Source organism: Lathamus discolor, chromosome Z (genome assembly GCF_037157495.1).
Source record: "Lathamus discolor isolate bLatDis1 chromosome Z, bLatDis1.hap1, whole genome shotgun sequence".
In the NCBI taxonomy this organism is placed as follows: domain Eukaryota; kingdom Metazoa; phylum Chordata; class Aves; order Psittaciformes; family Psittacidae; genus Lathamus; species Lathamus discolor.
The window spans coordinates 54,860,368-54,874,395 of NC_088909.1; the positions used below are offsets into that span (position 1 = coordinate 54,860,368).

Sequence of the window (14,028 nt, forward strand, 5' to 3'; positions counted from 1 at the left end):
CACTCCACAGATGAGAGACTCCTATTAGAGACCCCTTTTAAGAAGTACAGGCTGTGTTCTTTGTGATAAAGCAAGGTATCATTATGCAAAACACACAACACTTGTGCGTGACTCCCCTGAGGTTATTGCATCTTCTGTGTATGAGTACTTTTCGATGAAAGATATAAAGTATGTTTAATCAGAAGTATCCTACAGGGGAAAAGAACATCAAGCAGAGTTATGCACACGGACAAAGTTCCCATTGAATTATATGGGCAGGGGTTTGCTCCTATGGTGAAAATTTACTGTCTGATGCTGTGACTCACACAGCAGCCTGCACCTCTTCCACAGCAGCCCTGCTGAAGTCCCCAAGCTCACCTCAAGACTGGCGCGTGACTCAATACCAAGTTTTCCGAACCCCACTCGTGGTGTGATGGCTTGGTGGCAAAGCTAAAGCCCTTCAGGCATCTGCTGTTTCCCTTTCACCACTTATTTCTTGGTTGTACTTGCTCATCACTGGAGTCCTCCCACATTTGACCTATGACAAATCGACCAGCAACTGCAGCCAAGCACAAATGTTCACCTGCGAAGATCAAGACCCAAGGGCATTACCAAACAGCCCTTGGTTCAAAAATCCTCTCTCAGGTGAACTTCTTGTGCTTGAGGACACGAAGAGACAGAGAAATGCTTGGGCCCTTAAAAGTGGTTAGGAGGGATGGGAGAGCCATGGGGTCTGGCTAGACAGACCCCTTAAGAAATAGAAATAAAGTATTCTGGTATGTGGAGCTGGGTGAATGACAAACTTCTTCAAATAAAAAAAAAAAAACAGTGTGTCAACTGAGGCGTATGAGGATCACAGCATACATGTTCATGGTACAAAGAAAGTACCCCTTCTGTGGATGTGAGCAAGAAAACACAATGTTAGAGAAAGCCTGGAGATGGATGTGGCATTCACACCACCTTCACCAAGGAGTATTTGCTATGATAGAAAACTGGAAGGACTTTGTGAAGTAGCTCTTGAGCAGGTATGAAGACCCAGTGACGTTAGCGGAATGACACCGTCTACTCAAGCTAATGGTGTGGTTCAAATGTGTGCACAAGAGCATTGCTGTAAAAGCTTGAAGCACCCCAATCCACAGAGAACTTGTTGGCAAAACAAGGGCAAAGTTTCATATCCAAGCTAGTGGCAGAACTTACATGATCACACACTCAGAAGCAGTATCAAGCTGTGTCAAGTTTTAGCATTGACACAGAGATTGGAAAGTGGAAAAGAGAGTCTAGTTTTACCTATAACTTTACTAAGGATTTGTGGAGTCTTTGTATAGTATGAATAAGATGTTACACACAGGCCAGCTGTCAGTTGTAATGTATTAATTTGAAACTCCACCTCCAATCTATCTCCTTTTAAGATGCTAAAAAGTATGCCACACACAGTTTTCCATGGGTTTTGCAGTACTGCCTGCTCAGAGAAAGGCTTTGTTTTTACAAAAAGCCACTGACTGAAGTGGACAATCTGACCTGCAAAACAAAATGTTCAGAGAAAGGTTTAAGAATGAAGTGCCAGGAAAATTTATCTAAGTGTCACTCAGCTAGTACCCTTTTCACCACATCAGTCTTGGTCCATTCTTTTTTAATCTGTACCGTCAAACCTAGGTAAAAACCACAATGATGTAGCTTGTCTAAACCTGTTTGTCTAGATAGCTGGTTTGTTTGCTCCATGGCAATTAAGAAAGGTCAAAGAAAGCTTCCCCCTTTATGAACACGACTGACAATGTGGTAACAGTGGACAAAGGGAAGGCTGAGGAACTCAACTTTTTTTCCTCAGTCTTCACTGGCAACCTCTCTTCCCGCAGTTCTTGAGTGGATAGGCCACAAGACAGAGAACAGGGAGCAAAGTCCCTCCCACTGTAACAGAAGATCAGGTTTGTGACCACCTGAGTAATCTGAACGTACGTAAGTCTATGGGACCTGATGAGATGCATCCTGCAGGCTTGAGAGAATTGGCTGATGTAGTTGCCGAGCCACTCTCCATGATATTTGAAAAGTCATGGCAGTCAGGTGAAGTCCCCAGTGACTGGGAAAAGGAAAACGCAGCACCCATTTTTAAAAAGGGTAGAAATGAGGACCCTCAGAACTACCAACTTGTTGGCTTAACTTCTGTACCTGTGAAGACAATGGAACAGATCCTCCTAGAAGCTATGCTGAGGCACATGGAGGTGATTTGAGACAACCAGCATAGCTTCACCAAAGGCAAGTCCTGCCTGACCAACTTAGTGGCCTTCAATGATGAAGTGACTAACTCATTGGCCAAGGGAAGAGCTACAGATGTTACCTATCTAGCCTTCTGTAAGCCCTTTGACATGGTCCTCCACAACATCCCTCTCTAAATTGCAGAGATATGGATTTGAGGAATGGACTATTCAGTGGATAAGGAATTGGTTGGATGGTTTCAGCCAGAAAGTACTAGTTGACAGCTCAGTGTCCGCACGAGATCGGTGATGAGTGGTGCCCCTCCGGGGTCTGTACTGAGACCAGTACTGGTTAATATCTTAAACAATGACAGTGGGATCGAGTGCATCCTCAGCAGGTTTGCAGACGACACCAAGCTGACATGACTGAAGGGTGGGATGCTGTGGGCAGGAACACCTCCCACTAGACCAGGTTGCTCGAAACCCCATCCAACCTGTCCTTGAACACTGCCAGAACACTGCCTTGAACAGTGCAGGCAGCCACAGCTTCTCTGGGTAACCTGTTCTAGTGTCTCACCACCCTCACAGTGGAGAATTTCTTCCTAATATCTAATATAAATCTGCCTTCTTTTAGCTTAAAGTCATTCCCCTTGTCCTATTCCTGTAGGCCTATATAAAATGTCTCTCTCCAGATTTCTCAGAAGCATAGAATCACAGAATAGTTAGGGTTGTAAAGGACCCTAAGATCGTCCAGTTCCAATCCGCCTGCCATGGGCAGGGACACCTCACCCTAGACCATGTCACCCAATGCTCTGCCCAACCTGGCCTCAAGCACTGCCAGTGATGGAACATTTGCCACTTCTTTGGGCAGCCTGTTCCAGTGCCTCACCACCCTCACAGAAAACTCTCAGAACTTCAACAGCGAAGGTGTTGAAGTTCCCACCTTCCTAGCTAATGCTCAACAGGGTTTTATTCATTTGGGGCCACTCAAATTTATATGTTTCACATTTGACAGATCAAGATGACAAAAAAAGGGGGTTAAGCATTTCCAGGCACCACGATATTTAATGTGACTAAGGCTACAGTAGTCACTGCACTTCGAATTACCTCTTTATTTTAGACCTTTGTTCTCCATTTTAAGTCAGTTTGCAGTTTTCCAGCTTCCATGTCACGGCCATAAGGAGCTGCAATAGGTGACACCTCTGTAGCAACTTTCAACCTGAGTAATGCTTACATATCTTACCAACAGTGGCCATTACTTTCAGTTATGGAATTCAAATAGTGAGATGAGGCACTGCCTGATTATCAGTTACACTAAACTGTTATGTGGGACAAGGGTTTTGTATCTAACTGAGTATACAGGGGAAATGCTTAGTGAGCTACCTCAAATTAAGTATCCCATTCCAGAACAGAATGGCTTACCATTTAATATCCTTATTTATGCATGGCATATGACCCATGTCCAGTATCAGCATTGTGCCTGCTCAGGTAAGGGAAGTCCACTCGCAGCCTCCTCTTGATGAATCCTAGTTCCTCCCAAAAGTCTCTTCCAGAGATTAATCCAGTTAGACCAGTCCTAAAAGAGCTGACAAAATCACAGGGTAGAATAAGAACATGTTTTTGTTTTTGTTTTTTTTTTTCCCCAGAATATTCAGCTTCCAGTTTTTCTTTAAACACTCAAAAGTTATGGGTAATTGCAATAAAAGACTGTTAGTCACCACCGTCATCTGTTCAACTAATACTTTGAATTTTCAGTCATTATGCTAGCTAATCTAAACCTCTTGTGTAAGGCAGAACAACAAATACATGCTTCACCTCAAAAGAGTAGTTCTTTTCTCTAGTTACAAACAGGATTGAAAATTGAACCATTTGCAATTTTGCTCAGTTGTTAGTGAATACTTGCTGACCTCTCTTGACTTCTAGCTCGGAAAGACAATTTTAATAATTGCAGCATGCTTTCCGGGAACAGGGTGGTTGGTTTGCCTTTTCTATCCCCCAGGAAGCATCCAATCTTCATACTGTTAGTCTTGAAAACCACTCACAAAGGGACAAATTGGAGGCAGCTAGTTCCACCTTTGTCCTGACATTTTCTCTCAGTATTTTTCTGCCTAACAGCTTTCTGTTCCAAAGTAGATGTTCCCTCTTCCATCTCAGTGACCCTGTCACTTTAATTTGAAGGGTCATTTTTATTACTGTTAGATATTCTGACATTTACTGCAGTTCTCACAATATTTTTCCCCTCCATTGCTGCCACTAATGATATTTACATTTCTGTGTCATTTATTGATGTAGTTTTTCCTTTCACTGTTGATGAATACAGCTACAACTAATTGCTTTTCCCAAGGAACATGGTTTGTTTTCCAGACCAATTTCAAACCCAACAAGAAATCTCAAAGATTATTCACATACAAGAGGAGGCGAAGGAAGGTCAGGGAGCAGGAATGGTGAGTTTCATGGCATTAGTTACCAACATAACCCTGCTCATAACACAACCTTTACAGCATTTTAGCTACTTGGGACAGACTGGCTGGAGGTTAATCCGTTCTTTCAGCCAGAATTTATCAGACGGGTAAAAAAGTAATTTTTCATTCTAATGTGAGGGCACAAAAGCTGTATGTCTGAATAACAGCAGATGGAAACAAGCGGTGAATTCTCACTCCAGAAAATACAAGTTGAGATGCTACAGTCATTTCTCACCCTGTCACAGTGACAAAAGTAGAAGTTGTGCTGAAAACTAACCAGAAGGTTTTGGGTTTTAAGTCTTTCAGCCGAGACAGGGGATATTCCTACCGGAGTCCAAATTATTCCCGTTTCAGCCCACTCAGGAACAGGTGAGAGGCTCAGTGTGGATTTTACAGGACAAGTTTCTGAAAGACAAGTTTGAGCAATGATCAGGGGCCATTACACTTAAACAGCCTCTCCTCAGTATGTGTACTTCTGCTCTCACCCTTACTTGCGCTTCAAACTAAGACAGCAGAGGCTGTCACTTGACACACCATTTATGAAGAAAGTGTCCTGCAAAGCAGGAGGTGTGCCCATTACTGACAGGATATTCTTCGTCTTGCTCTCTGCAAGGCAGCTTGGAAATCTACAACATGGAGGTGATTCGTTCATGTTGCACTGTAGGGAAGATGGATAAAACCCAGGCCTTTTCACGGCTGAAAGATGAGCTATCCAAATTTCAAGTATAAGGAAAATGAATCACGCTAATGGGAGAATTTACAGAAACCATGGTTTCATGATTTAGTTCAGAGTGTCCTTTTTTTATTCTCTTAGTTCTTTTGTATGCTTTCTGGTATCACTTCTTTCTATCTCCCAGTATCTTTGCCCAAGGTGAAAACCAATGCTCCTTTGCACGGGCACGTTCAATGTTAAAGCAACCTGCCTGAAGATGCTGTTGCTCATAAGGTTCCTCCCACCTTTCCGCATTCCCACACATTTCAGATCCTTTCCTATACTAATTGTGAGGCTTACTCAGAATTAAAATCTCGATGAGTATCAAAACACAGACACTTAACATTACTATCACAGCTGATTTATGCCAGTCCTTAGACACCTAGGGAAACCCAGAGAGGTGCATCCCAACAGCCATGTTCATTCTGGGGGCTTTGGGGGGCGGATAACACTGGGACAGGTTTTATCGCCGAGGTTCTCCTCCGGGATGAAATTCAGCTGCACCACGGCATCTCCTGAAACCTGGTTCTCCGCTTGCGCCTAAGTCAGAAGAGGAGAGTCTGGGGCAGGACGGCTCTCTGCCCGGAGGAGGACCGACCCCGCAAACCCCAGCGTCACCAGGGCAGGGGCTTTGGGCGCGGGGCGGGGGGGGGGGCAGTCCCGGCTTTCCGAAGCGGGGTCCGGCGCCCGCGGGGAAAAGGCCCCTGCCGGGGAGTCCGCGGGGGCCTCCCAGAGCCGGTCCCCTCCGCCCGGCAGGGGAAGAAGGCGGCCGGGCGGCGGCGGCGAAGCCGTGGTGGCCATCAGGGTGCGGGAGCCCCGAGACCCCGCTCCCAAAAGCAGTTTCCCCCCGCGCACGGACTCACGGCTGCTGCGGGGCTGGCCGAGGAGGAGGAGGAGGAGGAGGAGGAAGGGCCGGTGCCCCTTGCGCCCGCTCGCTGCCCGCCCTCCGGGTCCGTCCCTTCGCTCCCCCGCGCGTGCTGGGGCCCGAGCCCCCCCCCCCCCCGCGCTCTCGCGTTCCCGCGGTTACGCGTGGGAGGACGCGGCGGGGCTGCCGGCGGGGGCGCGCTCCCGCCTCACCGGAGCGCCCGGCAGAGCGGAGCGGGGCAGAGAGCGGAGAGGGGCGCAGAGCGGAGCGGGGCTCAGAGCGGACAGGGGCAGAGAGCGGAGAGGGGCTCAGAGCAAAGCGGGGCTCAGAGCACAGAGGGGCTCAGAGCACAGAGGGGCTCAGAGCAGAGAGGGGCTCAGAGCAGAGAGGAGCTCAGAGCAGGGAGGGGCAGAGAGCGGAGTGGGGCTCAGAGCAGAGCTGGGCTCAAGGCAGAGCGGGGCGCAGAGCAGAGCAAAGCGGGGCGCAGAGCAGAGAGAGGCTCAGAGCAGATCGGGGCTCAGAGCAGAGAGGGGCTTAGAGCAGATCGGGGCTCAGAGCAGAGAGGGGCTTAGAGCAGAGCTGGGCGCAGCGGGCGGCAGCAGCACGACAAGCGACTGACCGGAGCCGGACTCTGTTCCTGCGTTTCCCCGGACCCGGCTCGCCCTCCGGCTGCAGCGGTGCCAGCCGTCGGGGCTCCCTGCGCTTCACTGCCGGAGAAACTTCAGCCACTTGCCGGGCAGTACCCATCCTCTGCCCTGAGCGGCAGCCTCGGTGAAAGGAAGTGGTCCTTTGCAAGCCATCAGGATGGCGAGGACCATGAAACCCGACAACATTAACCCCCGGACCGGGATGGTGGTGGCTCTGGTCAGCGTCTTCCTGGTGTTCGGTTTCATGTTCACCGTGTCCGGCATGAAGGGGGAGACCCTGGGGGACATCCCGCTGCTGGCCATTGGGCCAGCCATCTGCCTGCCAGGCATCGCCGCTATTGCCCTCACCAAAAAGACCGACGGCTGCACCAAATGGCCCAAGAAAAACAAGTGTTCGTGCTACAAGCAAGTCAGGGACCGGGATGTCTTGAGGCTGCTGAGAACCCCCTCAGACCTGGAGTCTGGCAGGATGAGATGCAAGAGGCTGTCGAAGAAGGCATACCAGAAGAACAGGAGAGTGCTGCGGGGCAAGGACTCTGTGTCCGTCTGCACCACGACCACTGCCGCCATGGGAGAGTGCAGGAGCTTCAACAGGAAAGTGGAGCAGGAGGAGATGCTGAGCTACCTGGAGACCTGTTACCCAGAGATGCCGGGGAATGTGCTAGTGAGAGATGGCGCAGTGTACAGTGCCTTGGAAAAGGAGAGCTCTTCTCCCACCAGGGACAGCACTGCTTGCCCCGACATTGAAGACAACATTTTTGTTGCTCCCAAAGACAGTATCATAGTCTGCTCCTACAAGGAAAACAGCCCTTATGACAAATACTGTTGTTACATAAACCCTACTGAAGTCAGCTCAGACCAAGAGACAATAGTGTGAAAGATGCATACTTTATATATATGTCTGTATACAAAACCAACAACTTCAACTTCGTGATAGGGGATAATATAGCTTACAGGACTGCATGGGACAATCCTGATACTGTTACAGTTTAACGTGATATGTGACTGATACTCAAACCTTGTGTGCCTGAAATGCTCTTTCTGTAAGTAAAAAAAAGCATGTTTAAAGGTTAAAGAATACAATTTTTCATTTTGGAAAAACGAAATTACATTTTAATTTTATTTTCTCCCTTCATCTCCCTTTTGTTTTCCTTCTGCCTGTTGTACCCAAGCCCATAGACACACTGGCATGAGGGCGGCAGTGGCCATCAGCTGAGATCAAGAGCTGAATCTGAATTCTGGATCTGTCTGTAGGGAAGAATGTGGTGCTTTGTGGCTGAATGAGTCTCAGCAATAGTGTCACTTCACTTTGTGAGGGATTGAGAGATGTCAGCATGCACTCCAACAGCTGACTGATGTTAGAGAGTGTAGAAAGGATTTGTCTCCCTTCTTCCTGGCAAGATTTTGTTTTCTTCTGCTTCAACGAATCGATGTGCTGACCCTGTGTAGGCTCTTCTGAAAGTCTCCCAGCAGCCAGATAGGCTCCAGGGAGTTTTCAAAGGCTTAATCCATCATAAATAGCATGCAAGGTACAGGTTTTAGCTTCATTCCCCACTGGTATTGAGTTCTCTGAAATGTTTCTAACACTTCTGGATTTCACCGTTGTACTTGACTAGGGGATTACAACATGATCAAGACATATTTCTTGCAGAGACTAGGAGCAGATGCCAGTGGATGCAGGTCATAAAAATATACCTCAGTACCTCTAAAGCCATTTAGAGGATAGACTTCTGTGGGTTGTGTTCAGAGCTGAATTTGACTCCTCAAAAAATGTCACTTTTATATGCCTTTTTAAAAATGCCAGATCTTTATGGGTGCTGAATGGTTACAATCCACTCAGGGGTCTCAAAGCCATACTTTTGCTAGTGGGAGGCAGCAGAGGACCTGGGTGACAGATGTTTTTGTTCACAGTTTACGGATACATGCAAAAGAAGTATGAAGTGAGTAGTGAGGATTAACCATTCAAAATCTGAACCCGTAGCTTACATACAGAAAAAACCAAATCCTAGATATTCTGTCCAACAGTAAATTACATGGTTTCGTACATGACTTTTATAAAAATCTGACCTGGCCTCTACTACATAGGTAACAGAGATGTGGTAGAGCACAACGTAAATGTTAAGCAGCTACACTAAGGGTTAAACTCTTAGGCTAATGGTTACTAAACCATAGAGTAAAACTTGCTAGCATGTCACAAAGTCACAGTTCTTATAACTAAACCCTCACAGCTCCAGAATGCTCCTCTGTGATGGGAATAGTAATAACTGTCCTTGCTTAGCTGGCTTTTAGTCAACCATAATTTGCATCAGGCAGGTGTATTGAATTACCAGGGCAGGAAAGAAGAAAAACAGCCTCTTTTGTAGCAACCTGAGTTGTTCTGTAGAAAGCGGCAAGTTTTTTCCACTAAAATGGACTATTCCAAGCTGCCCATGGAGTCTTTTGGAAAGCGAATGGAAACTTCATGCATTCACCAGTGTGCTTGTTTATTTGGAAACTTAAGTCAAATAATTACAAAGAATCAGCTGCCAAAGAGGTTTCCAGAAAGACAACTTTTTTACATAAGGTAACTGGGCTTCTTTCAGACCAAACAAGACGCTAACACTTTGGCCAGGCTTCGGTGGCTCATCAGGGTGCTGGTAGGAAAAGTCAGAAAAGTACTCCCTAGTCTGAGTCAGGTAAGGCCTCTCAATAAGTGGCTGCAGTGCTCTGGGAATGAATAAACACTACACTCTGTACAGCCCAGGTTTCATCCACTGAGCAAAGGAGTTACAGACCCTCTCCCTGACATGTTCACTCCACTTCCCACTACCACATAAAAGCACTCTATTATTGTCTGGCAGGTTGTCTCCTGCAGGCTTAGTCACTGCAGGACCCTATTCTGCAGCGTGCAGAGCAGCTTTTTGATGGCACTGGGAAGTCTTACTTCATGACCTCTGAAGTCAACAGCTAAAATACTGCTGATGAACGTGGTGGGGATTAGGGTCTTTCATTACTTTCTTCCCAAGAGAAGCAGGTGAAGATCTCAGCATGTGCCAAGGGGTGCTCAGCATCCCTGAAGATCAGACACTCCATAAGAAAACAGACTACCAGGTAGCTGCATTACTGCCTTTGCTGGGGTTGTGAGCAGTCGCTCTCCTTGCATAAGAGAGCAAAGCGTCAGCCCGCTGGGAACCTAGATTTGTACAGTTCTGCAAATATATATAGGAAGAGGTCAAGTTTTTCCATTTTGTCTGGGATTAGATGTTCTCTTTCAAGAGTTATATGGGGTTTTACAAGGCAAGGCAGCAAACTCTAGTGACAAATGGAATGGTAAATATATAACTTGAGATATAGCCACTCCACAACCTGAGTCATGTGCTTCATTCCATTCTCAGTATAAAAACAACAGAATGTTTGTGCTAAAGCAAAGTTTAATGAGAGTGAAAATTTCCCAAAATATAGAAAGAGATATAAAAAGCGTATGTTCAAAACATTATATTTACAGGCAATGTACTTCCTCCATTCAGTTAGCTGGGTAAGATTTCATAACAAAATGTAAGTTTAAGTGATATTTCTAGGCTAATCCATCATAATTCACTGAAGTTTTTCACAGAATATCTGTGAAGTTGTAGTTAAATATATTCGTACTGCCTCTGAAATCTCTTTCTGTTTTTCCTTTCTTTTTTTCCTAGTTAAGCAGAAACTGAAATAGACCACTGGGAAAAAAAAAAAAAAAAAAAAAAAAGAAAAAAAGTGATTTGGCCATTTAAAAATAAAGATTTTTTTGTGTGTGGTTTATTTTGGAAATAAGTGAGCACCAGCATCTTCAACCTTTTTGGGCAGATCCCATGCCCAGGCTAGAGAATTACTGGGGATTTATTTTCATTCAGCTCATATGGTTTCTTCTGATGGCCACTAGAACCTGTAGGACCAGTGCTGATCTTGACACATGTAGGCATAATCACATTGCTTTTCAGAGGCAGCTTCTAGTCCCAGGTTTGAATCTGGCTTTAGGATACCACAGCCTGGGGTGTGATTCCAAGCCATGACCTGTATGTGAGAGCTTGTTTCTGTCCTTGGTTCCTTTAAAACACCTCTGGGGCAAAATCCCACTTCTCAGTGATTTCCTTCAAACAATTTGTGCAGTTGTAGTGGAGCTGTTTGTGGGCTCATTGAAGTCGATTGCCACACGCTGCTTGGTCCTACAGTACGGGTGGCAGGGCATATGTTAGCTTTTGAAGAAAACCAGCAATTTGGACATTCAGAGAAGGTTCGTAAGATACATAAAATTCATTTTTAGAGTAGCATTTTTCATAGTGTTACACTGGAGTTTACCTTTTACGAAAAAATGTAATACACAGATCAGCTGTACACAGGGCAACTTTGTGCTGCTTTGTTTAAATTTCTGTTGTTATAAATACCATTTTTATAGTCATACACACTGATCATTGCACAGCTTTTGACAGAAAGTTAGGAGTTTTGAACAGTGTTCAATTTTTTTCTCCTGGAGCACTAAATAATAGCTGGTCCTTTCTGCCTGGATCCGAAGGAGTGAGAGGTGTGTTCTGGGTGTGTGTCCCCTGAGACCAATATTGTATTCTCAATCTGTATTCTGCAGAAATTGAAGCTTTTTCACAGGCAGATGCACCCCATCCAGTCCAGCCTCTCCACTGTTCTGGCTCCAATTACTATTTATTATGTTGTAATTAGCAGAGTAACAGCCACAAAGACCCCCTCTCAGTATTTCTCCTGGTACATACCAGACTGTTTGCAGAGTGAGCTCCTGCTCTTGACCAGGGTGATAGGACATGAAGCTACACACATCATCCATCCCAAGTAAGCTATTATGCTGAGACATCCAACTAAATTGTCAGTTCTTGCAGCACAGGTATGGGATTGTGCATCTCTGTGTAATACCTTTCACACCAAAGGTGCTACAGAGGTGGGTTAGAGAGGGGTGACTGTCAGACCTCAAAGGCACTTCCAGCCTGATTTTCATGAACCTTTAGGGACTGATCTACTTATATGCAGAGCACAGTCTGTACTCAGAAACTTTAATCTTAACACATTGCCAGTAAAACCATATTGTTAGAGAATGGTTCTGACATGGGGGATTTTCTGAGTCTTGAAAGGTTTCTGTGAAAGTTGCTAATATCAATCATATTAAAACTTGTAGAGAGTTTCCTAATACGTAGACTGGAAGAGTTTTCTTAACACGTTCTTAAGACACAGCATGGGGCATCAGCTGCAAAGCAGCTCATGCTGAGCCCATTTCTATTCTGCAGCCAAACTGAACATGCAGTCCCTACTGGGGTGACTGTCGGCAGGTTTGTTACTTCTCTGGTACTATAGGCCCTTGGGAACCTAGAATTCACTTTTAATGCTCTCTAGAAAACTTTCATCAGTAAGCATTACCTTTATCAGTCCTCTCAGTGAAGGAATTCCAGACCCTGTATGTCTTTATCAGGCAAGGAGATCCAGCTATTGTTGTGTTTTAAATCATGGTTCATCTTCTGTTTAGAATAGTTGCATGGATTAGCTCTGACTATGCTATTGTGAAATGCACACAGAAGTGTTCATGCTTAATGTTTTTACTTACAAACGCTGCATCATGCATAGGTGTATATACATCACACATTTGTTTGGAAAAGCAGGTCACAAAATGCACAAGCATAGAATATATTCATTTGAGATCTGTTCAGATGACCGCTCTGTCTTTCTAATGCCTCACTCAAATTTTCTGCCTCAAGCCTATTGTTGCAAAATTCCTCCGTCCTTTAGGAGAATTTCTCTAAGAACTCCATAGTGGCTCTTTAAGGAGTGAGAATTCTTCCAAGAGGATACACAGATTTTGATGTCCTAGGACTGTGTTTCATTTCAATAGTATCATTTAGACTCATGCATGCTCATTGGAAGGTTTCAGTCACTAGGGCTCCCAACAAATTCTACAAAAGCCACTCCCCCAGATTTCATACTGCTTGGTTTACATCTCAGCATCAGAAAGTGCATTTTAGCAAATTTTAGATAGTGAGGAGAGAGAATTTTCCCCTATTTTCTTTGGTGAGAACATCGCATTGCATATGATTTTATATTTGAATTCCAATTTAGAAAGTAATAATGTATAATCCAATGTTTTACATTGACTGGTGTGAAGTAGGGGAAAATTCAGACAGGAATTAGGAGGACAGATTACTCATTAGCTGAAAAGCAGATGGTAGTCACATGGAAAATAATCAGAATAATCTTGCATGGCCTGATCTTTTTACTGGTCCACTATAGCAGCCTGCCATGACATAGCATGAGAAGTACACTCTTAAGAAATCAAAGGCTCTTACTATTGAGGTCACTTCAGACGGATGGTCTTATTAATAACTTTTAGGGGTCTGAGTAGGGTGGGAGAGAGATGTTTTACATGCTAGGGAACCTCACACCAACCTCTTCTTCACATACAGATCTTCATGAGACCCTGCATCCTCCGACTGTACAGTCAGGCTCAACATTCATAATATGCCCTTGCACTGTTTGCAAAGAACACCAGATTTTTTATTTTTTTTAATAAATTAAATATTTTTTTTCTGATTTGACTGTTTAGCTGCAGAAAGAAAAAAAATAACTTTTTTTGTTTACACAAAAGAACCATGGAACTGGATACCTTCTGCGCATATTGATACCAAGGTAAATAAAAGATGTTTGCTATCTATCTAGGGGATAAAGACTAACTTTTTGGTGGCAAAACACAACCTTCTTAAAGTGCCAAAGGTCTGAATAAAATCTAGGAACTTTTACACCTGGAAATACATTAACCATTTTTTTACTTGTTGGTATTTTTTTTTTAAATATTGTGGTTGTTCAATCTATTCCTCAACATTCGAACTGAAACAATATAGTGAAAGTTTATCAATCTAATTAAAGACTTTCTTGAGTCAGTTTTTGCATTGTGTGATTTATTTAATGTGCCTGTCTGCATCTTTACCTGTATGCAGATTGAGCTGCAATAAACAATAATCAAAATACACAATCTATTCATAAAATCACTCATCGTTAATATGGTATTAGCATCCTCTGCATTACTTTGCATGACTGCAAACAATAAATGGTCACTGAGGGAAGAACTGAGTTGATCTATAAAGTACATACCACCTTCAGTTCTTCAGCTCTGTTATTACGATTGCTTCCCTGTTTTCTGGTAGGGATA

General features: G+C 44.6%; 1 protein-coding gene and 1 long non-coding RNA gene across 2 annotated transcripts; one reads left to right on the top strand and one right to left on the bottom strand.

The window, feature by feature from the left end:
• Window positions 1–488: 488 nt before the first annotated feature.
• On the bottom strand, window positions 489–4,934 carry LOC136005442 (uncharacterized). Its single transcript, XR_010608780.1, has 3 exons — window positions 4,908–4,934; window positions 3,591–3,753; window positions 489–562 (listed from the first exon to the last, which is right to left on the bottom strand). It is a non-coding gene; the product is annotated as an uncharacterized LOC136005442 (long non-coding RNA).
• A 2,050-nt stretch (window positions 4,935–6,984) lies between these two features.
• On the top strand, window positions 6,985–7,848 carry TMEM215 (transmembrane protein 215). The gene has a single exon (XM_065662918.1). The coding sequence runs from the start codon at window positions 7,012–7,014 to the stop codon at window positions 7,729–7,731; it is 720 nt and encodes a 239-aa protein (XP_065518990.1). The 5' UTR covers window positions 6,985–7,011; the 3' UTR covers window positions 7,732–7,848.
• Window positions 7,849–14,028: the final 6,180 nt, after the last annotated feature.

Excerpts from the sequence above, each read along its gene's own strand:
- TMEM215 (XM_065662918.1), top strand. The coding sequence starts at position 7,012 with ATGGCGAGGACCATGAAACCCGACAACATTAACCCCCGGACCGGGATG.